This window comes from Miniopterus schreibersii (genome assembly GCF_964146895.1).
Source record: "Miniopterus schreibersii genome assembly, chromosome: 6".
Taxonomy (NCBI): Eukaryota; Metazoa; Chordata; class Mammalia; order Chiroptera; family Miniopteridae; genus Miniopterus; species Miniopterus schreibersii.
In genome coordinates, this window is record NC_138107.1 from 70244572 (window position 1) to 70269555 (window position 24984).

General features: G+C 35.2%; 1 protein-coding gene across 1 annotated transcript in view; it reads left to right on the forward strand.

Moving 5' to 3' along the window:
• The window catches only part of ENPP1 (ectonucleotide pyrophosphatase/phosphodiesterase 1), a 59965-nt gene that overhangs the window by 25368 nt on the left and 9613 nt on the right, over nucleotides 1-24984 (forward strand). The window contains exons 3-19 of the mRNA XM_081140023.1: nucleotides 764-880; nucleotides 1580-1705; nucleotides 3548-3608; nucleotides 5442-5539; nucleotides 7416-7495; nucleotides 8548-8667; nucleotides 9712-9821; nucleotides 11445-11510; nucleotides 11802-11874; nucleotides 15039-15147; nucleotides 16142-16273; nucleotides 18462-18493; nucleotides 19243-19370; nucleotides 20529-20598; nucleotides 21494-21581; nucleotides 22720-22889; nucleotides 23678-23729. Coding sequence (XP_080996149.1) covers nucleotides 764-880; nucleotides 1580-1705; nucleotides 3548-3608; nucleotides 5442-5539; nucleotides 7416-7495; nucleotides 8548-8667; nucleotides 9712-9821; nucleotides 11445-11510; nucleotides 11802-11874; nucleotides 15039-15147; nucleotides 16142-16273; nucleotides 18462-18493; nucleotides 19243-19370; nucleotides 20529-20598; nucleotides 21494-21581; nucleotides 22720-22889; nucleotides 23678-23729 — 1632 coding nt within the window. The remainder of the gene's footprint in view (nucleotides 1-763; nucleotides 881-1579; nucleotides 1706-3547; nucleotides 3609-5441; nucleotides 5540-7415; nucleotides 7496-8547; nucleotides 8668-9711; nucleotides 9822-11444; nucleotides 11511-11801; nucleotides 11875-15038; nucleotides 15148-16141; nucleotides 16274-18461; nucleotides 18494-19242; nucleotides 19371-20528; nucleotides 20599-21493; nucleotides 21582-22719; nucleotides 22890-23677; nucleotides 23730-24984) is intronic.

The following is a 24984-nucleotide window of genomic DNA, read 5'->3' on the forward strand; positions in this document are numbered from 1 at the left end:
CCATTTATCCATTTAACAAAAACTTACTAGTCCCAGTTATAGTCAGGTGTCTTGTGGGTACACGAGATACATTGTGCTGGGCAAAATTTAGGTGTGATCTTTCTTCTTAAGAAGTCTGTAGCCAAGGGTGAGACTGGGATACTAATCAAATAATCTATTTACAAATGGAGTTAAGTGACTGAGAGGAAGGATAGGATTTTATAAAAGCTTAAGAAAAAAAAAAGTGGGCTTGGGGTTTGGGAAAGTATCTCAGAGGGAGCTAGGCTGGATCCAAAGGTGAAACGGGTGTTGAAGGTGATGGCAGGGAGGGGGGTGCAGGTAGCCCTGCAGAATGTGTTCTTTCTTTCTCTGAAAGATTCATAGACAATCACTTTAAAAATCTTTTCTCACATTTTGAAATTTTAGAGAACTCCATGGTTGTTTAAGCCAGCCTTCAGAACAGCCTCTATTCTGACTTTTCTCTACCATACCATAAAGTGTTTAAGTCTTATCAGACCTAGTAGTGTTTGTAATAAGTGAGAGGAAAAAGTTCTCTTTTTTCTATGGCAAGAGAGAAAATCATAAACTCTGTATATAGGTTACCTTCTATTTGTATCAGTTTCTGTATGTATTTGTGAAAAATTCTTAGGTACCTGTATTATCCCTTCTGTGTTGTCTAAAGTGGTATTAGAATCTACTCTGAACCCAACTTAGATGTATTAGTTGATATTTGCTTTGTAATTCAGTAATGATTAGAAACATCTGACTCTTTCACTATTTTCAGTTAAAAGTTGCAAAGGTCGCTGCTTCGAAAGAACTTTTGGGAACTGTCGCTGTGATGTTGCTTGCGTTGAACTTGGAAACTGCTGCCTGGATTACCAGGAGACATGTATAGAACCAGGTAAAAAAGTGCAGGAAAAAAATGCAGACATGTGCATTGGTGAAAGATCACAGGATGGTTCTGCATCTTTTAGGTAGATGATTTACCTAGCTCTTGAGATTTTAAAAAATGTGACTTTTATATTTCCTTAAAGAAAAAGTTCCACATATTTTGCCATTAAACTTTGGGCAGCAAAACCATGCCTATTTTTAATGTATGCTGAAAGCCTATACAATCTAATTTGCATTTAAATTAAGTTCAAATGAAAATATATTAATATTTTCATTAGGGGCTTATTAAAGCAAGAGTTCTTAGATGTCTACTTAAACTTTAAAATAAAACCTTCAGAACATGGAAGTTTTTCTGTTTGATGTCAACTTCTCTACCTATGACTTGGAATAATATGTAAGTGGGAGTGAGCCAGATTTAGATTAAAGTTTGAGAGCCCCAAAAATGGCTGGTGGAAAAAGCCAAGATCTGAATATGAATTGCATCATAAGAATTGTCCGTATTTTTAAATGATGAGATTCTGGGGTTTTGGTGAAATAATAACAATTGCTGCCTGCATGTTCTCTGTTAGTTCTGACTGACACTGTGATGGCAGATTCTGTGAGTAGTTTGTGGTCTTCTATGGGTCTTGCTGCAGAAGACAACAATTCTGTGTTTACTTTGGATGTGTTAAATTTGGACCATAAAATTGTTATTGGTATTTATTTCTAGAGCACATATGGACTTGCAGCAAGTTCAGGTGTAGTGAGAAAAGGTTGTCCAGAAGCCTCTGCTCCTGCTCAGATGACTGCAGGGACCACGGTGACTGCTGCGTCAACTACAGCCCTGTTTGTCGAGGTCAGGTTTCCAAGTGCTCAACAGGCTCTACAGCACCCTGACATCGTCCTAGGTCTTAGCTAGGTTTTGCATAGGTTTTATTTTTTTACATTAGGAATCATATTTATTGGTCAACTATATCAGCTGAAAAAATATTTTAAACATTTTATTAAAGAAAATTTCAAGCATGTACATGAATAAAGAGTGTGCAATGAACATTGTACCCACACCCAGCTTAGTAATTATCTGCATGTGGCCAATCTTGTTTTATCTATTGCCGCTCATTCACTTGCTACCACCCCCTCATGTTATTTTGACATTAGCTTTATATTGAATGCTCTATTGTGGAAAGATCACCCTGGCTGACTCCTGTGTCCCAGGGTCCCTTGTAAAAATGAAGATAAAGTCTGCCATACTACCCCAGTAATTCAACTAAAAAAATAGCAACAGCTTAGATGCTGAATTTGTGACATGAGTAATAGGAGGAGCTTAAATTATAGGTTTACTGTTGGGCACACTATAGCTTGACATAGTTCTGTAAATATGAGCATGGTCACAGGATTCTGAGATGTAGGTGAGAGAGCTGGCTCATGAATTTCAGGGACTGTGCTCGAAGAGTGAACAATATCTTTCAACTCCTCACTGCATACAAGTAAACTTGTCCTTTGTGATGGCCTCTAACTCTCTTAGGAATCATGAGGCTCCTTTCAAAGGAACATGGGACTTGAACTTTTCCGCAGAGCTCTGTGTCCTAAGTCCTTAAAAGTGTAGTAAGTAGTTGCTGCAGAGTGTCTGGGAATCCACAGCACAGAGCCAGGTCAGGGGGTCTCAGGAAAGGAAGTGACTGCTTCCTCAAGTTAAAAAAGAAAGAGTGCAGCAATAATATAGCATTGCATCAAACATGACTTTGTGCCTGGGGACAAATGACTACACATCACCTAAATTCTTATCAGAAATGACTTAGGCATTTAGGATAATATGTTAATTTTGTGAAATGTACAGTGGGAAAATACTAAAAACTCAACTTCTGAAGGCATATTTTTAAGATTACATTTTTTCTTTTTAAAAAAATTAGGTTCTTCAATTTTAGTAGGTTATAGTTTAGATCATTGGAACGGTGCTTATGTTAAAACCTAGGGAGAGGGGTAGCCATCCTGTCTACTTCATTTCTGACCTACTCTCTCACTTATTGCTTGTGTCACTCATTTCAAACTTAATTGCATATTCTCTCATGTCAGTTATTATTACCCCATGTGTTTACTTTCTCTCCATAGTTAGATTATGAGTTCTTAGCAAATAGACACCATCTGGAACTTTTATAATAAGAAAAAAAAGTCTGCCATGCATTGAGAGAGTGCATGTGAAATTACTGCAAATGATTATAGGGTAGTATGTAACCTGATGTTATTAGGATGTCTTATTTAGATGTTACAGGATTCCGTGAAATTTCTTGGCACTACCTGTCTCTATTTGAGAGAAACTGACGTCAAGGATTTAATACCAGAAGATTTTGTTGGTTGGGATAGAAGGAGGGCTGTAAATTTTGGCTGAAAATATGAACAATTTAAACATGTAAAGGATGCCTTCAGGATCTCATAAATATAATATTATATTCTAGCCCTACAATTACACATTTATATTTTCTTCCTGATATCAACTACCTTTTTGGTAGTTGATAACAGATTTTTTTTTTTGAGACACATTACCTCCCTCTTTTCATTATATTTCCCTACAATCATGCCCTTGTTATCTATGTAAATGTTAATATTTTGTTTTTGGAATCTCTCCTATTGTGTCTCACAAGAATCACAATTGTTACTATTAAGTGTGTTCATCTCGTTTTATTTCTTTAAAATGTTTTAGGTGAGAAAAGTTGGGTGGAAGAAACGTGTGAGAGCATTAATGAGCCACAGTGTCCAGCAGGGTAAGATGATATTCTGAGATATGAATTTTTTTACCCTTCTTAGGAGGGAAGGCCCTTTACTTTCATTTGGAGTTTTGAAAGTTGAACTTGTAGCAAATTACTTTATAGCTTTTTATTTTTTGCATTTTGGTTAATTTATAAATTTGGGGCATAAGCAACGTGTCTGTGAAAGGATGTTACATAGTTTTTACAATTCATATTTGTTCTTTTTGTCTTGAGAGTATTTTGCACTTAGAGTGCTTTATATATGCTGGCCATCAAGGGGTGGACATTTTATAAAAGATGATAGATGCATTTAGCTTCGCTCCACTTGAGATCTACCTCATATAATCTGAGTTATTCATCTTAAGAAATATATTTTTACCTCTTTAAAAATTATGATTTTTTCAAACTATTAAAATTTTTGTCTGTAGTTTATTTTGTTTATGTACATAATTTATTTTTGCTTAATAAAATGTGTATTTTTTTCTTTTGGATGGGAGAATATATTTTTGTTGTTTAAAACAATAGTAACAGCAATAGAAAAAACTAAACTCAAACCAAAAAGTTCCAAAAGAAGAGACGTTTTTTAAAGGATACTTGGCGCATACCCTAAGCTGCCTGTTAAGTCCAAGGCATATTGGAAATTTTAGACTTAGTGAGTTTTGAATTTTTCTTTCCCTCCCGAATGCTGATCATTATTTTTCAATTGTAGTGTTGACTCTTTTAGTGGAAAAATGAGCCTCCATTCTTTATAAGAAGATTATAATTTAAAACACATTTTATTATACTGGAAATGAGTTTGCCAGTATACTTATCTGGTGTTCCAGTAAACTTTTCATGTTTTCTGTTGCTTGAGTATAAATAACTTTATACAGATATGGATTATTGAGACTGTATGCAGCTGATTCTGCAGAGTCACTCAACAGAGGTCACTAGATAGTGTAACTTACATAAATTATATGCACATCTTCTCCTTTTTTCTATTTGTGTTTGTGTATGAGAGTAAGCTGGGGAGGCGAGAGAGTTGAAAAATGCAGGAAGAGGTAAGCATTGGCTCTCAAATTTTGAATTACTGAGTAAATTTTCAGTGGAAAGTTTTTTTCATGATTATCCGATGATCTATAACTCTGGCCATCTACCAGATGTCATTAGAAGCTGCAGAATTTCTGCATGATGCCTGTTTTGGTGCAGCCATGTAACAGCTGTCCATAGTTATTCTCTTTTGCTGAATATATCATTGTATGTGGGGTTTTTTTCTTTTTTTTTTTTGCCTCCCTGTTTAAATTTCCACACCACACTCTTGTGTGTGTGTGTGCTGTTATTTTGTGTTCATTCCTAGCTTTGGATCATTTCTTTGTTGTTTATATATTTAAATGCAGTAAATACCTCTTAAACTTCTCTGTTATATATCAATATCTTTTAAATAAACTTAAAAACTAACTATTGTATATAATTTATATTATATTAGGTACCATTTATTAGGCTCAAGTAGAGACAGTATCAGAACGTGGTTGTTGAGGAAAAAAAGTACTGGAAACTAAAACATAATTGAGAAAATACTGTGTGTTAATATTTACTCTCCTGCGTCACATTTTAGTAGCACTTGTTTAGCTCATGGAATAGAAGAAACCATGAAAGTTATTCTCTGTATGGTGGCTCATGATATGAGTGCTTAATAAATACTGTTTGATGATAGATATATAATAGAATGTAAAGGTATATATGAATATGAATGCTTGTAAAATATCCTTCATGAGGGTGCTCACTGACCTTGTTAGTTTACTCCGTGGAAAGTCTTCGCTGGATCTGTGTCTTCTTTCTTTAAATGTTATTTTTTTCCTTGTTGCCCAGGTTTGAAATGCCTCCTACCCTCCTATTTTCTTTGGATGGCTTCAGGGCAGAATATTTACACACCTGGGGTGGACTTCTTCCTGTTATTAGCAGACTAAGTGAGTAACTTCAAAGTTTACTGTTGGAGTATCACGATGTCAATGAGATAGATGAGGGACGCAGTCCTTTTTTGGAAAAGTACTGGCTGAACTTGACTGTTTTACTAAACTTCTCTGATACAAAGTGGCTGAACCTGATGATAAGGCACTAGTCTTTAATATAATTACTCTAAAACTGCCTTTTAAGTACTTTTATCCCTTGGCTGATACTTGTATATGTATATTTACATATATAATTTTCTCTCTCAGAATTTTGCATTTTTTTATGGGAAAATCATTAATTTATTTAATAAGTATAACATCTTAAAATGGAATTTTAAAAACAGAAGGTATTTCTGATATGATACTATTGTCATAGACATAGAATATTTGCCTGCTAATTATCTTATAATACTTCGTAGCATCCTTCCAATTTCTTTGTCTCAGTCAAAGCCTTAATTGAATGATTATGCTTTAAGTTACTGATACACTAGAACAGTCTTTTCTCAGTATTAGTGCCAACATTTTAAATCATATTACCCACCAGTGACGTGGGTGTCACTTGTGAATCATTGTTACTGAAAAAGCAACAAAAATTGGATATGGAGATAAAAACGGTAGAACTTTGCTCATTATTAGTGATCAGTATTTAAGTAGCTACAGTATAATACTGGACTGAACTAGAAGTAAGTAAATACAACCACTTTAGTATCCTGGAATTCTAAAATATTAATTACCGGACTTAGGTATCTGAAATTGGTTGAAATGTTAAAATCACTCTTCATATAATGACATATGTACATTTATTGTACTTCTCTTGTGACAAGCCAAAATAATCTTGGAAAACTTCTAACAATTTGAGTTTTTAATTTCTAACTGGAAGAAAATAATATTTATAAATATCATTTAGCATAAAAATTCCTTAGTCAAGAGCTTGCAGAGGCAAGGAAGGCTCTGTTCTAATCAGCCAGGCTCATGGGCTTTGAAGCTTGAATCTGGCCCTTTGTTACCATTGGGAGGAAGGTTTGTCTCCATGGCACCAAGCATGGCATCCTTCCTGAGTTCAGAATTAAGTAGCAATAGGTACCGATATGTGAAGTTTAAAAGAAATCAATACACACTTAGCCTAAATCTAGCTTTGGATAATTGGGGAATGAGGTCTGTAATTATGAACTGTTTGGAAGGCAGTGGGATAGACACATGCCAATCTGAGGAACACTTTCAGGCAATGAGGTATTAAAATCCTATAGTCATTTGTTATGCGTTCCTTCCTCAATAACTGATGTAGAAGAGGAGCTTGACACCAGGGCTAAATCAGGAACAGTCTGACTTTTGTGCTTTCTCAGACTTGAAGCCAGAATATGCCTTTTTTCTTTCAGCAGAGTTGAGTTTGTCCAAAGTGTGCTAATTCTGAATCTATGGGTTGGGACACTTGTCACCCCAGCTTCTGTTTCAGCCTAGTTTTAATTTTACAGATTTAGCTACTAGTTCAGTTTCTTATTGTTGTTGTTGCTGTTGTTTTGTTTTGTTTTTTGTACTACCTCTTGCAGTTTAGGTATGTGACCACTAAATAATAACAAAGATCTAGCAAGCATCATTATTACAAATGGTCCATCCGAAACTTAACGTTATTGATTAGTATGGGATAATTATTTCATTGGCTTAATTATTTTGTTTAATGCTTTTTGACTAAGAGAAAAATTAACTCTAATCTTAACATTGAATTTGAGTTCACAATTTTGCTTTATAATTCACCCTGAGTTTGTATATGATTATAAACTCCTCCTGGGTTAATTTTTTTAATATAATTTATAGACTGCTGCAGTATCAAACCTAAATGAGATAAACAGATTGTCAGTTGTATTTAATAACAATCTTTAATTTTTTTCCTTTGTAGAAACCTGTGGAACATATGCTAAAAACATGAGACCAGTATATCCAACAAAAACTTTCCCCAATCACTACAGCATTGTCACAGTAAGTTCCGCATTTTAACTTTTATATGTTCACAGAAGTGAGACATAAATGTAGCGTTTTTTGAGAGATTAATTAGATATCAGATCAGAAAAAAACAACAACACTTATTTTCCAATGTATAGTTAAACCAAGAAACCTAGATTCTGGTCTTTGCTCCCTAGCTGTGGCCTTGGGAAGGTCACTTTACCTTCTGAGTCTACATTTTCTCATCTGAAAAGAGGTGACCAAAGACCTCAATAAATAATTTCTAGCTTTCCTTTTGGTTTTTAGATTTCTGATTCTTATATCCTGTTTTTTCTTACTAGTTTTGTGGCTTACTTTATTTGAATCTCAAAACTACCTCATACTCACATGCTCTCAACTTGTCTTTCCAATGATTTTTTTTTTAATAGTTGACAGTATTACAGATGCCCCCATCCCCCACTCACACTTTGCCCACCTCCACCCGGCCCCAGCCCCCGCCACCCCTCCCCTGGCCTTCACCACTCTGTTGTCTGTGTCCATGGCCAATCAATCATCTTGATCTATGAGTTTGAGCAAGTCAGTCTGCCTCACTCTGGGTAGGATTACAACCCTGTTTTTGTTTCAGTCAGTTTCCAGATTTAATTTGAATCCAGAAAAAAAAAAAGTAGAATTCATTTGGCCTTGAAGCCAGAAAATTAATACTTTTAGCTTGTATGGATTGATAAAAGCCATTCTTGGACCCAACCAAAGAAAAGTTTTGTTTAGCAGAAACGCTTTACTCAGCAATGCAAAAAAGACAACAGAGTACTTTTTTCAAAATTTGGGAGGCTGCCTATTTATATAGACCTTGATCCATTGCATTGCTAACTTATCTCCTATTACATAATGTAAAACACAAATACTACATAAAATTCTGAGTGGTTGGTTATGTTTTGACAATACCCACTGTTTTGTTTTTCCTTTCTTAAACGGTGTTAAATTTCTTGTAGCTTCAGTAAACCTGTTTCTCTTTGATGAAATTGTTCTATGACTTTAACATTAATTAAAACACTCATAACTGCATACAACCTGTATTTTATATTTTTTAGGGTCTTTATCCAGAATCCCATGGCATAATTGACAATAAAATGTATGATCCAAAAATGAATGCTTCCTTTGCCCTTAAAAGTAAAGAGAAATTTAATCCTGAGTGGTACAAAGGAGAACCAGTAAGTTGTTTGTTTTGCTACTAAAACAATCTCTTTCATTATTATTATCATCTATGAAAATCAGAGTAAAATACCAGATTCTCTAGCACTCTGAATAACGTATTTCATTTATTGTGTCTATGGCCACCCTTTTGTAAGCGAAGATGAATGCTGATAATCCTAAATGCAGTTTATGTCAGTGTATAATGAGAATAATAATTTATTTCAGAACCCAGCCTATTTTCTTTCTGCTTGATTCTACCTCTTTGTATTAATAGCATATGGCAGTAGGTGAATGGGAGGTGGTATTTTTATCTACACAAAGCTAATTGTTTCTCAAGGAGGTAAACTTTGACTCCTTTGAATATGCTAATTTAGAAGATTCTCTCTGGCTGTGATTTCAGTGAATCCTTTCTATTTTTTAAAATTGTTACAGTAATTCTATTGGTTCTCTTTGGATAGTCTTAATAATCCTCTCAGAAGGAAAAAGAGCATGATGTTTAATTTGCAGGTTATAACAGTCAAATTTTAGCTCTGATATTAAAGCTCTGTGACTTTGGACAAATTATTTTTTCTATGCCTTAGTTTTTTCATGTCTATACTGTGGATAATACTGTTAACTACCTCATAGGGTTGAGGACTATCTAAATTAATAATCTAGGATACTAATAGAGCTACTATTTAGAACTGCAATTGGCAATAATAAATGTTTAATAAATGTTAGTTAATAAGTTAAAATGTCAATAAATTGCACATGCATGTTTGTGAATTTTTCTTTTTTCAAGGGGAACCTGTTAAGTAGGGGTATGGCTCTAAAAGCTGCAGTAGTTGCCAACTCACTTATGTCTATATTTTTCAGGTTAATTTAATCTCTAATTATTTAATTTCTTTTTGCTGCTGTAGAGAGTCATATTACCTGGTTATTTTTAAATCTAATCCCTAGATCTTATTAACCTTAAAAACATCCTAGCACTTGAGAAGAATGCATTGGTGTTTCATGAACACAGGTTTTCCTTAGAGGTTAATATTTACATGGTTTCCTAACTCTTTTGTTATCTTTCCCAGATTTGGCTCACAGCCAAATATCAAGGCCTGAAGACTGCCACATATTTTTGGCCGGGCTCAGATGTGGAAATTAATGGAATTCTCCCAGACATCTATAAAATATATAACGGGTACGTGTAGGACCTATAACATAGGACAGCTTGTTTTTAACTCAGCATCTCCTCTTTATCAAGTCCTAAGCTCTAGCTTTTGAGTATGTTGTCTGAAAAGTGAGAACTGTCAGAATAAGGACTCTGTCTCAAAGAGTTTTAGGTCGATGGTGATAGTAAAGCAAGTTTTTTTCTAGAGGTTTTCCAGAAAGCATTGGTATCATGTTGGGGTTTGCACTCAGGTCTTTGGGCGGGAATGAAAAATGAAGTCATGGTGAATGTAGAGGTCTCAGAGAGGAGGCACAGCCCATTTTAACTCAGGGGGAAAAAGAGCTGAAGAGGGAAATGAAAGAACTAAAGAGGACACAGGTAGGAATGACTCTGGTGTCTGGAAATATTATTCACGAGAAAATATCGATGGCATCTCTGGATTTGTATTTCTAAATTACTTCAATAAATATGCCATCTAATGTGAGAAAACAATTAGAATAACCTTCCAGTGATATTCAAAGTCCATGATGTATTGAGATAAAAAGAACAAACTTTCTTTTTTGAAAACTCCCTTTGGGTAATTTTAGTGAGACTACCAAAATAATTTTATTTGTTTTACACTTAGGAAATTTCTGTCGCAGTCAGTACAGCAGTATATCTGGGATATGAGCAGAAGAGGTTATAAGTTCTGGATGAGAAATGCATAATGATTTTCTTTGGTGATCTTATGCTATTGTTAATTCTTTTTTGTTTGTTCTTGTTAATCCTCCCCAGAGGATAGTTTTTACATTGCTTTTCGGAGAAAGTAGAAGGGAGGGAGGGAGGTGGAGAGAGGGAAAAGCTTCGATGTGTGAGAGAGACACGTGAATTGGTTGCCTCCCGAATGCGCCCCAGTCGGCATGGGCATCGAACCCTCTCCTGAGGTACATGCGCTTGACCGGGAATCAAACCCGTGGCCCTTCGGTGCTCAGGCCGATGCTCTAATCACTGAGCCACACCGGCCAGGACACTGTTGTTAATTCTCTATGGTTCACTCGAACACAGTGCAGCGCCTCTTCCCACCTTGTCATTTGTCATTATTTTCATTCCATGGGTGGAAATTGAAGTTTCATTGCCATGTACTGTACTAGGCACGGGGGATTCGAAGACTAGCGATATATGTTCTCTGCCTTCTCAAGTCTAATAGAGGATACAACTAACTGTACTCGGGGTTGGGCAAGCAGGCCCCGGTGGCGTTTTGTAAACAAAAGCCTGTGCCTGTAGGAAGGCTGGTCAGTTCTGCTGGGGAAATGTTGCCCCGGACGCGTCTGCTCACCGGGCACCCACTTCCCTCTTTACTGAGTCATCACTGACAAGGGTTTTTCACGTGGCAGCAACTGCTATTCTCAGGTGTAGGAAAAATATCCTCAAGTAGAGCATAGGGAGCAAATTTTTAAGCCCAGTGCCTTTCATATGTGTAAAACTTAACTTTTGTTTCTTCGTTGGGAAAACAAATTTATGTTTCCGTGTAAAACTCTTACATGGCTTCAAACACAATTGATGCATTAATTTATTTAAATCATTCTTCATGCAGTTTTGTTAAGAAAAACCTTTATATTTTAAACCTAAACAGTTGTCTCAGATTTGTTTCATTTTGCTTATTATTAATTTTAGTTCAGTACCATTTGAAGAGAGAATTTTAGCTGTTCTTAAATGGCTACAGCTTCCTAAAGATGAAAGGTATGTATTGTAAATGCTCCTTTGTTTTATAGAAGTTACACGATATTTTAAAATAGACTACAAGAAAACTTTGATGTTGGCTGTGAGGTTTTATATCGCAATGAACTCTTTAGTGAGCTATTACGGTCACATTTTGAAGAATTCGAAGCCTGTAAATGATTTCTCAGCACGTTTAGAAACGTTACTTCACTGTTGTATAATTTTTGTTCACTGTCGATTGTTGAATTACTCTTTTCATTCTGTTTTACAATGTGTTCATAAAATATTACGTTTTGATACTGTTTGATTTAGACCACACTTTTACACTCTGTATTTAGAAGAACCAGATTCTTCAGGTCATGCCTATGGACCAGTCAGCAGTGAAGTAAGTACCTTTTATCAGCGATTACTTCATTAAACCTGGTAACAGCTAACTGAACCTTGATTTGAAGTAGGTTTCTAGACTCTTCTGTAAGGTTCCATGATTTCTGGAAAGAGCGAGTATTCAGCGCAGTTTTACTAAACCAAAGAATGCACTTTAATCAAAGTAAGAGTTGGGAGAATTGTTTTGTTTATATTTTCACAGTGCTAAACTGAGCTGGTGATGAATTAAATTCAATATTTTCAATTCCAAAGCGTTTATCCACTCCATATCCCCTTACATTGGCCTTAAAAATGTTGGAAATGGGTAAGACTCCACTTTCCTAGGAAAATGTAGGACGCTATGTCAAATAGCAGAAGAAGCCTCCTATGAACTCTTCACCTTATGAAATGTATCTCTGGCCATCTGACACCAGTGCTTACAACAGAGCTCGGGCATCAAAGGATTGGCAGTTTTATCAGAAGTGCAGAGAACTTCAAATAATCATTGACTTATTGAGTGGTTACTAGGGAGTGAGCTCATGGACTAAGGCTCTCAATGTAGCATCTTATTTGACCTGACACCTTTTAGGAACTCAGCCCATTCCTGGCTATGTTTGTAATTGGTGTAGTGCTTTAAACCTCAAATACTGCTTTCAGTTTGTGTGTGGCCATATCATTGTATTCCATGGAGTATAGGAAACATATAAACAGAAAATGATACGAACTTCTTTCCTTGTACCTCTAGGCTGACTTTGCTTATGACTTATATTTTATCTATGACCTATGATATGAAAAGAAACAATAAATAAGGATCTCTAAATATTGTTGGTCATGTTGAAAGAGAGATGTATTGCCAGAATCCCTAAATTCAGAATTCTTGTCTAATTATCTTTCCACCTCATATGATTCCAAGAGATAGAAGACCAAGAAAACACACTGTTTCTTAATAATGAGAGTTTCACTCCCAAATTCTCACCAGTTCTCCCACCCAGGTAGCCCAGGCTGGAGAGTTTATATGTTTGAAGGATTCATTAGCATAGGGTTCATAAAGCTGGGCCTGTCAGGTCTATTGTGGGCCCTGCATTTGAGGGTGTGACATGCTCTAAATGCTTAGCTCAGCAGCAGTGGAAGGAAGAGAGAAAAAGCATGCTCACTTTTCTCACTTGAATGTAAAATAGCTGCCTAAACCATCTTCCCCTGGCTTTCCTTCCCTCGGACTACCCCAGATTCACCCCTCTTAGAGAGTGGGTTCTTCTTGGGTGCCATCTCATCAGGTAAAAAAGAGCAAAGAGAGGAAAGTTGGCCCTCACCTAGGTCTGGATTCACCCTTTGTATTTATTCCAGCAAAATGCATCTCCAGCAGCCCCAATGTGCTTAGTAACCCCATGTGCCTTTGCTTTGACTCTCTTCTTTAAGCAGAAATGCGCCTTCATAGACGTGTGGGCGAAAATGTGGGCACACCGTGACTGATCAAAGGGAAGAGTGTCCTGTAACTCTGATCTTGGTTTGAACAATTGGCCAGATGCTAGTATTATTTTCACTCTTTCCCTAGTCACTGACACCTAAGACCCATGTCTAGGTCAGTTTGGCTATAAAAGTAAGTCTAAGGATTATTTTGTAACCGCTTGATTATCAGACCATGTAAGTGTTAACATCAGTGCTGCCCTTTCTAATTCACTAAAGATTTTGCCGATTACCTGCTTTTCTGATCCATCTTTATTCAAGGTTGAGCCCATTGCTTTTGACTCATTTTCAGCAACTTGCAGACTTTCTTTAACTACTGCGACTGACACAGCAAAACACATTTTGTCTTAATACTTGAAAATGCCAACTCATGTTGCTTAGATATTTTTGAGTGAACGGAAGACCGTATTGAAAGAGCTTGTTTCATATAACAGTAAAATACACTGACTATAAGTAAGGATTAGACTGATTTGATATATTATAGAAAATACACAGAAAACTGTGTAAGAGTTTTCCTCAGGTGGCTTTGTAAGGAGAGAGGAAAAGAGAAATGCTCAAAACAATTTGCCAGAATTATTTGCCTTTCTGTGTTCTTGTGATGCTTATGTGCAAAATACGTTTGATTTATAAGGAAATAATGGGTTGTATTCCTAGAAGTTCTTATCTTAAAAATTAAGTACATAGAAGCATTTAATGAATAATTTTAACGTTTTTGAAAATGAGGAAACATTGCATTTATGCAGTAAACATTTAATCAGAAAGAAGAAGGAGAAACTGATTATAGAAAATGAAGTGATGCCTGGCCGGGTGTGGCTCAGCGGTTGAGCATCTACCTGGGATCCAGGCGATCGGGGTTCGATCCCTGGTCAGGGCACATGCCCGGGTTGTGGGCTCGATCAATGACTCTCTCATTATTGATGTTTCTATCTCTCTCTCCCTCTCCTTTCCTCTCTCTGAAATCAATAAAGATATATTTTTTAAAAAGAAAAAAAAAAAAAAGAAAGAAAATGAAGTGATAATTAAAGTACATTTGTTTCTGGCCAAAAAGTATGAATTTGGGTTAGTACTACTTTGTCCTAAATTGGCCCTGGTCTAAGGAGTAGCATTCTGAACTCAGAGACGGCGAGAGAATCAGTTTAGCTAATGCCTTTTCCAAGGTTTATGATTAAGCACATGTGGAATTTTAGCCATTTCACCATTAATGGTCAGTAGTTCTTTCATTCCCAGCCTGTGTTACCTGACTTGTCTTAGGCTCATGTGAATCAATTCATCACAGTGTTTTCATCCACTGAACTAACGGACTAACTTTCTCCCTCCCTTCCTCCCTCCATCTGTCTTTCTCTCTCTCCCCCTTCCTTCCTCCCTCCCTCCCTCCCTCCTTCTTTCTTTTCTCTCTCTCTCTCCCCCCTTCCTTCCTTCCTCCCTCCCTCCCTCTCTCCCTCCCTCATTCTTTCTTTTCTCTCTCTCCCCCCTCCGTCCCTCCCTCCCTCCCTCCCTCCCTCCCTCCCTCATTCTTCTCTCTCTCCTCCCTCCCTCCCTCCCTCCCTCCCTCCCTCCCTCCCTCCCTCCCTCCCTCCCTCCCTCCCTCCCTCCCTCATTCTTCTCTCTCTCCCTCCCTCTCTCTCTCTCTCCCTCTCCCCTTCCTCCCTTTGTAACAGACACAGCTTCACACGGGAGTAGCCAGTAGTGTGGAATGCATCCCATGTCGGTTCTCTTTCTTAGGTCATCAGAGCGTTGCAGAGGGTCGACAGCATGGTCGGCATGCTGATGGATGGTCTGAAAGAGCTGAACTTGCACCGGTGCCTGAACCTCATCCTCATTTCAGACCACGGTAACCTCAATTTGCATCATTCACCCTTGAAGTTAAATGGCGCCCCCCCCCAAATGTACTTGATAATTGTTTCCTTATTTCCTCTGATTGTCATCGTTAATTCTTTTTTTAAAGACATAGTTTCTTGTAGAAAGTCTTTAGGAAAATGTAATATTAAATATAAAGTACAAATGAGACATAGAATTCACGGAAGTCTAAGAGCCTATCAATCAAAATGCACCCATCTCCTGATTTGGGGAAGGCTTACACCAGGAATTTGGATACTTAAAAAAATTTTTTTTTCATATTAAAGTTTGATAAATCTACTCTACCAATTTTAGATTTAATTTGAACAGATTATTATATACCTTTTCTAATTTTTTTTAGCATAAGTCTGACTTTGGAGACAGTGTATATTAATTTTGGCACTATTTTAATTTCACTTTTACTTACTGTGACCTTTATAAGACCTGTTTCTATGTAGCTTTGGGACTATAGAAGTGGTGTGTATACAAGAAAATAGAAAACAAGTTCTTTTTATTGTTTGTTTTTTTCTGTCATTATTTGCTTCAGAAGTAATTACTGAAAATTATTTCTAGAAACAGTCCTAAAAAGTCATATCCTAAAGAAATTCCAGTCCTGGGATGAGAATAAGAATTTTATGCTCCCACGTAATATCCTAGGTGGTTTGGGGAAAATAACTAGGCTTTCATATTTAGTCTAAAAATGTGTTGTTTCTCTTCACTTGCATAAAGATATAAAGATATGGACATACATTGATAAAAAGAAACATTAAGCTAATTCTGGGTAAAGAGAAGGGAAAATATTTTTTTTTAAAGTGAAGTGGTAGATATAGTTGAAATTCTGTGTCTTACCTATGAGATATTTAACTAACATGAGCACTGCACACATGTTTATGGAATTAAAATCTGGAAGTGAAATTTTTTTCTACATGTTAAATTTTTTATTAAAGTTGCAACATATTTGGGAATTTTTTTTTTTTTTTTTTACCTAGGTATGGAACAAGGCAGTTGTAAGAAATATGTATATCTGAATAAATATCTGGGTGATGTTAAAAATATTAAAGTTGTATATGGACCTGCAGCTCGATTGAGACCCTCTGATGTCCCAGATAAATACTATTCATGTAAGTATAGTTTATGCTAACCTTGAATTTGATTGTGATTAGAATACATTCCTTTAAATCATTATATGTCTAAACTAAAGGGAACCAATTAAAGTTAATTTCCTTTTCATGATTAAATAATCTTCAGTGCAAATCTTCCAAAGGGACTGGATGTGAGGACACGTCTAACCACTTATCTGTTTGGTATTTATGGCTAAGAATGTTATTCGATAAGCTTAGTACAATTTTATGTTGTATTCTGTGTTTTGCTTTTATTAGGCTCAAGACTACTTGTACAAAAAAGAATTTAAGAGAAAAGTTTAGCTATAACTATTTAACTTTAATTAATGATATTCCATTAAAATAACTTACCGAGGTTATAAAATAATATTCTGTTATGAGGAGGAGTGCTGCCAGAGATGATTCATTCTATAAGCAACTGATTTCCGTCCTCAGAAATGACCTTCTTAAACCATTTCAAAGAGCAATAAGAATGTATTTTATAAACGGAGAACAAGAAATTTTTCATTCTCTCTTGACCACCCAGACTGCCAAGAAATACTTTAAAATGTTTACTCTTTTGCAAGTCAAGCCTATTTCATAATTGTTTGTACTTCTGTTATACTCCTCTTTTTTTGTTTATTTTCCTAAAAAAACAAATTCATAATAGAAAGACTATCAGTTTTTCTAAAATTAGAGGACAATTTTCCTTGAGAAATTTTATGTCTACCCCTCTTTTTGATTACCATCCTTGGTAACTTTCAGATACTTAGGGCAATTTTGTTTACTTTTCTGTTACAATTGACTTCTAAAATGGAAGGAGAAGAAAGCCATCTGACAGTTATCAAAATTGGGATAGCATACAGTGATGAGATAAACATCAAATTACCACAACAAAATTGGGGTTAGATTTTGCCACTGCAGTGCTATATACTTTAATAGATACTATTGAATATTCATAAGGAAAAAATAGATTTTGTTTCAGGAAAATGGTTATGCAAATATATTAGCATAGCAACCCAAAGCACAGACTCTATATACATGACAAGTTTTAATTAGTATTTTTATTTTTATTTTATTGATTTGAAAGAAGAGGGAGGAGAGAGAGAGAGAGAAAGAGAGGGAGAGAGAGAGGTGTTGTTCCACTTATGAATGCATTCATTGGTTGATTTTTGTATGTGCCCTGACCAGGGATCAAACCCGCAACCTTGGCATATTGGGATGTTGCTCTAACCAACTTAGCTATCTGGCCAGGACCTCCAGTTAGTATTTTTTAAATGTATAAAAGTAATACACAATAGTTATAAAACCTCATGAAAACTACAGCGGCAATGGCAGTCCCAGAAATGTTTAGGATGGGATGGCTAAGCTTTAGCCACACCCTTAGCTCAGTTAGCAGCCCCCCAAGTTTCCCAAATTAAAGCAAAAACATGTCTATTTATCTGCATATATAAATAAAACACATATATAGTACACATTCTCTTACCTGGATAATTTTCTCAACCTTATGTAAAGTCTAGCTAAAAGGATCTTAGAAAGCTAGCCTGCTACTGATTTGTAGCCCGAGGTACACTAAATAGGTAACTGTGGGCTTGCTGTGCAAACACAGTTCCAAACTATTCTACTTGTCCCCTTTTCTGAGCTCCCCTGTATCCTCTTACTTTGAAATTCTGGAATTATCAGTGATTATCAAAGTATATAAAGTAAAAAGTAAGTTTCCCAGCCTAAACTCCCCTAATTCACAACTCAGTTCCTCTCTTTAGAGGTGAACATTGTTAAGTTTGGAATGTGTCTCCTCAGATGTTTTCTGTGTGTATATAAAACACATTCACTTTTATTTTTACACAGTAAAGTCATACAAGCTCTAGACAGATGGAAGCATGAGTATTTGACTGTATGAACAGATAGATGGATGGGTAGATGGATGGACAGGTAGTTGGATAGATGACCAGATGGAGACAGTTGGATGGACAGATGGATGGAGAGGTCGATGTTCATTTAACAATATGACATAATTTCACAGGCTTGGGGTGGGGATTCCTAAACATCTGTCTTATTCCTGTCAATGGCTAATACATAATGATTTAAATGAGCTGCTTGAAACCTGCTTTGGTATTTAAATATTGTCTGACAATCTATATTTTTGTATTATTTTTAGTTCTAATTGTAGCGTACCATCAACAATTATTTTTATCTTTGTCCCCTTCAGTTAATTATGAAGGCATTGCCAGAAATCTTTCTGTGAGTATCTTTATTGTTCCATTCTTGAATTACTGTTAGTTTTGTATAATATATATTTAGAAAATGTTCAGGATTTGTTCTTGAGATTATAGGATTAGAATTTTTTAGTAACTGGGCCAATATTTAAATGCTCTGTAGATTTTTAAAAATCTTTAGGGGCATGTCCCAATAATTTGGGTTTGAAAATTTTTGAGAATTTGTTTATTGGCATTGTTAAATTTATGTGACAATACAAGAAATGCATAATCGGAAACACTAGAAGGAAAAAAACCATAGCTGTACCACCATAAACACTGTTAGCATCACAATATATTTTCTACCAGTCTTTTTTAATGCCAATTTTAAAAAATATGTTTTTGTCCTAGAGCTGAGTTATCTATACTACTTTTTTTTTTTTACTTGATAGAAAATTTTTGGAGAAAATTTTTAAAATTGTAATTATACGAGTATTTGAAAAGAGGATCATCAGTAGTAACACAAATATAATCTGGTGGCACACTCTAAGCATCCTGAGACATCTATGCAATGATTATGATTTCATGTAAAAATAAGAATATTCAATAGCTATTTAACCTGTACATTATACAAATAGTAAGAACTCATTTATTTTTCCACGTGTGATGTATTGGGCATGCTGGTAAAATATTAGTGAGAAAAAATTCATGTAGAGTTAGAAAGCACTTTCAAAAGAAGTTTACACTTAAGAAAATATTCAAATAATGGTGTTTTTTTGCCTTCTACAATTTCAGTGCCGGGAGCCAAACCAGCACTTCAAACCTTACCTAAAACAGTTCTTACCCAAGCGGCTGCACTTTGCCAAAAGTGACAGGATTGAGCCCTTGACATTCTATTTGGACCCTCAGTGGCAACTTGCATTGTAAGTTCTGATAACCTCCCAGATAAACTTAGCCTGATCTGTTAGTAAGTCAAGGTAACCATTGGACTCTTTCCAACAATGTATTATATGAAAACTGCACAAATATGATTCTCTACATTCTATTCTAGGATTTTTCAACCTTGGTCTCTTGACATTTGGGATCAGATAATTCTTTATTGCGGGGAGTTGTCTTGTGTATTATGGGATGTTTGAAATCATTCCTGGCTTCTACTCATTAGATGAAAAACTACTCATTCTATAGCTGTAACAACCAAAAATGTCACCTGGCATTGCCAGAACTTCCCTGGCAAGGGGGGTTCACCCACACCTAAGAGCCACTGCTTTGTCCATTCACATCCGCAGTGATTATTTCTTAGGCTTCAGATTTGTGTCACCATATGCTATTATATCTTTTCTGCACATTACAGTTATGCCTAATAATATCTTCAAAGTCCAGCAAATAATTGGCAAAAGCTCTTTACCTTATAATGACCAATTACCTTCATCATTTTACACAGTTGTTTTTTTCATTCTTGTTATACTAATCTGTCAATATATTTCAGTTTATTGGTGCGTTCAGCAAATTATTTAGATAATTAATATGGTTAACATCTCAAAACTGGATCATTAACTCTTTTGATTGTTTCTGCGAAGCCAGGGGTGCATACTTGACTCAACAGAATTGCACTGTCTCTGCTTCATTAGAGACCTGTGCTTTGGAAATATGAAAAAGGCTGGTTCTTACCCTCACGGGAGAATTAATATTTAGTGAACATCTACTATGTTTCAAGCATTTCTTTAGGTTAAACCATTTAGTTTTTATAAACGACTCAATTGGACAAAATTGAAACCAAGAGAAGATAATTAAATTTCTAAAGTCAGCTAATTATTATCACAATCAGGGTTCAAGGCTAGTTCTGTCTCAGTGATAGTGGTTTTTTCTCTCTATACAATATTGCTTATAGCTGATTTGTCTATAAAATAAAAGATAAAGGTGGCTTCTTAATGCTTTTCAAAGGCCAGTGATTTATTTACCTTCTCTTGATTTCTTTAAAAAAAATAGTTACTTGCTCTTTATTAATGAAAATGATGCCCTGGTTATCAATTTTGCTTTATGAATGGACTTTACATTATTAATTCATATTATGTAAAAATTAGGAATCCTTCAGAAAGGAAATATTGTGGAGGTGGATTTCATGGCTCTGACAACATATTTTCAAATATGCAAGTGAGTATATCTATTATATTTTTTAAAAGCAATAGTTACAGCTGAAGAAAAACTGATAAAGTTTTAGACTTAAAAGCACAGACATTATGCATCTTGAATAAGAAGTAATGAAGAATATACTTTCATATAACTATTTTCCTTTGGGCATTAATTAAATTAATAGAATTTTGTTAAAATTTACATTAATATTTCATGAAAATGTGACATATGCCTCCTACTAAATTTCCAGTAATTATTTTGTATATATTATGCTCCATTAAGAATATTACTCCACATTAAATGAAAGACAATTTGTTAACACTTCAGAAGATATCATACTTATGCTCTAAATGAAGATAATACCTTATATTTACCTCGCACTTTAAATTTTTAAAAATATACTCACAATAATTATTTAATTTGATCCTTGCAACACTGTGTGAGGAGGGGTATATTCCATTCCATAGATGAAATAAGATTTCATCATAATTCTGTTCTGAATGTCAAGTCAGGAATTATAATAAAGCTAAGAGAAATATCCTAGATGTCTTTAGATTATTTGTGCAACAGGGGTTAAAAAATTCCACCAAGCCCATTGGGCATAGTATTTTTTCTCTTAAGGTAACCAGTTTGTATATGTACAATGTAGATAATATAAAATTACTTTTAAAAAAGTTTTTAGTTTTAGTTTCCCAATTACAGTTGACATTCAACATTTTGTTAGTTTCAGATGTACAGCATAGCAGTTAGACACTTATATAACTTACTAAGTGATTCTCCAATAAGTTAGTACCAGCTTGGCACTATGCATAGTTATTATACTGTTATAGACAGTATTCTCTATGCTGTACTTTACATTTGATCAACTACAAACATAACTAGAATTCATAAACTGCTACTTTCCTGGTCAATCTAGGCCCTCTTTATTGGCTATGGACCTGGATTCAAGCACGGCACTGAAGTTGATTCTTTTGAAAATATTGAAGTCTATAACTTAATGTGTGGTAAGTGTGAAGAGGCAGCTTTCATCTCTTCTGAAAATAGAGCTGGAATAGGATGACCAAAAATAGGCCACTTGATGGGCACCTTAGTGGAGATGGTGATGAGACAAGATAGACCCTCACATTCCCACCATTTTTCTTCCTGACCCAGAGTCACTGAAAAAATGTGCTGAACATACAATCTGATTACTTATCTGATTCTTCCACTAGGCTGCACATTGGTTGAGTACAACACCCAGAGTGGAAAGGCCTGTACATCCCCAGTGCCTATTACTTTTCCAGGCCCTGGGCTTAATTATGTGACCACTGAATTTGATCAGTGGTGGAAGCCAGAGAAAAGAGTTCAGGGGCTATAAAAGGTAGACAAAACAGGTGGAATATCTGGTAGCAAAAATAGTTGAATGGATGGCAATGTCAAGGTTATAAAAATGAAGGCAGACCCATTAATATATTCTTGGTTTACTCTGTACCTTCTTTATGATTCTTTCTGGGTGGAGTATTACATCTCAAGTATGACTTCCTTTTTCTGATGATCCTGGATTTTTGCAAAACCTTAAGGATATCCTAAGTATAATTCTTTCAATGGGAGTTGATATACATAAATGAGCTAATAGATCCTAAAGCACTTAAAACAGTACCTGACAGAATAAGTGCTTTACTATATAAGTGTTTGCTATTATTATTATTAAGAGCATGAATCTTAGACTTGGACAAAGCTGGTTTTGAATCCCGGGTCTATTATGTTAGTAGTTTTGAGACCTTGAGCAAAGTGCTCTTATTACTCATATGCCAAATCTTGACAGATAACCTATTAAATTGTTTGGAGGATTAAATAAGAAAAATATATTAGCACAGTGATTGGCATATAATAAGCATTCAACATATGCTAACTATAGTTATTATACACATTAAAATTCAGAAATTTTTATAGGGAAGTACAGCATATATCTCAGTATTTTCATAAAGAATAGCATAGTTATAAATACTCTAAACCCCAAGAGATTTTATAGTTTTATTTTAGATAAAGAGTTAAGAACTCATATAGATTTGGTTTTAAATCATAAGAATCATAGTACAAGTCTACTATTTATTTGATTTTGAAACTTTTAAGTAAATCTTTACCATTCCTGGAATTATGCAGATTTACTGAATTTGACACCTGCTCCTAATAACGGAACTCAAGGAAGTCTTAACCACCTTCTAAAGAATCCCGTTTATACCCCAAAGCATCCCAAAGAAGCCCGCCCCCTGGTACAGTGCCCCTTCACAGAGACCCCCAGAGAGAACCTTGGCTGCTCGTGTGACCCCTCGGTAAGTGTTGAGAAGTTGAGCCCGATGTGTATGTTTTCATAGCACCTTCTGCGTAGCATGTGCTGTGGAAATACTTAATGATCAAGTTAAAATTTATGAGTGAGAGTGAAAATATTTATTTTTAATTCTAGTGACACATGCAGACCTTTTTTCCCTACCTTGTTTTTTTGTATTTTTGCCTCTATTTTTAATCCCTGGGTGTTGTGACTTGACTTGCAGTTTGGGAGAGGTTTAGCTGAGTCCTGTTATCCCAGCACTTGGTCGTGATTATAAACTGATCACCATATTGCTTCTCTAAAGTAAATCCCCACCTATTTTAAATTTAGGGGGAAAACATCATGTTTTGGTACGAAAAAAGAATATATGGCACTGTTCCATTTTTCTCCAACCTTCATATATAGCTGTCATAAAAGGAGGAAAATATGTGACAAGTTATAAAAAAAGAGATGGGATCCCTAAAGATAGAAATTTGGGGAGTGGTTGAGTTTATGCTTTCTGTTTTATTTTAGGCTTTTAGAAAGACTGTAAGGGTGGAGATAAGATGTTTAAAGCAGCAATTATATTCTTATTTTTCAATTAATAGTGTGCTTACACTAACAAGTTTGTCATTTTGCAACTGTCATCCCTATCTTTTCATCTTCTACATTAAAACAATAATTTTTACATGTACAAGGTGGTTTTAAATTGTATCTTTGTTCTACAGTGGGATAATTAACCTATAGACATTGCTCCTTATAAAATTAGAACATGTCTGTCATTCTTTAAAAATAGTATTATTAACTTTTTAGATTTTTCCAGTCGTGAATTTTCAGACACAGTTGAATCTGACCATGGCAGAAGGTAAGGCATGTTTAATCTTGAACATGGAACATAAAAGTAGGCTTTTTCTGTATAGTGTGAACCAAAGAGAATGGGTTTGAGGGCAATTTTTAGACTGACCAATAAAATAAAGGGAGTAGTAAAAGACCACCTGATAAAACAGAGATTTCTTTGCTTCACAATCTAGACTATTAGTCATAAGGAAAAAAGGAATATTTTCAGTGGAAGCAGCATGTAGTATATCTAGTGGAAAGTGGATCACTCTTTCTAAGACATTAGAGATGTTTCGAGATTTGGAAGATTTTTATAGGTTTATAATAAATCTTTTAATTTCTACTTAAAATACTTGTTAAATGTGCCTCTCACTGAGTTCTTAGTTACGAGAGAGTATATAAATTGATGTATTTATCTAAAGTTATTTCTTCATAACTTTTGAATGAAAATTAAGACTATGCAGACACCTATGGAATCTGTCAGTTGTGACTTGGATGTTCAATGACATTTCAATACAGTCTCTGATACACTTGACAGAGTCTCTGATAGATTAAATTACTTGTCATACAGTTTTTTCATGCTGGCATAAAACAGTGAATTCTGCACTGCTCTTTACTTGAATTTGTCTGAATAAAATTCAATAAATGTTCAGGTTGGAGAAACCTTCGATGATCCCAAGGTGTTAAAGTGCTGTGGTAAAGAATGATACTTCTGGAATTGGGTAGATCTGGGTTTGAATATGAGCTTAGGAACTATATGTCCAAAAGTATTTACTTCCTATAAGCTGCTGTTTCTCATCTGTAAATTGGGCATATAACCTTAACTCATGGTGCTACTTAAGAATTAAAGTAGATGCTGTCACAAAGAACCCTACAAAGCACCTGACACTTGGGAAAAGGGAATAAATAGTATGGACTGTTATTGCTTCATTCAGTTTAGTCTCATAATTTCAGGTCTGAATTTTTGCTTCCCAAGTACACATATTATCCAGAAAATTTTCTTTCTGGAACATCCTGAACAATAAGTAATTGAAATAATATTAAATAATTTTTTAGTAATATAATTTAAGTCCTAATTGCTGAAATTTCTAGCAGTTTCATGTATATTGTAATATCTTCATATTATATTGCTCTTTCAAAATCTGCATGGACAAAAAAATGCAGTGAATTCCTTTTGTTTCTTTTTTTAAATATGTTTTTATTGATTTCAGGGAGAGGAAAGGAGAGGGAGAGAGATACAGAAACATCAGTGATGAGAGAGAATCATTGATCGGCTGCCTCCT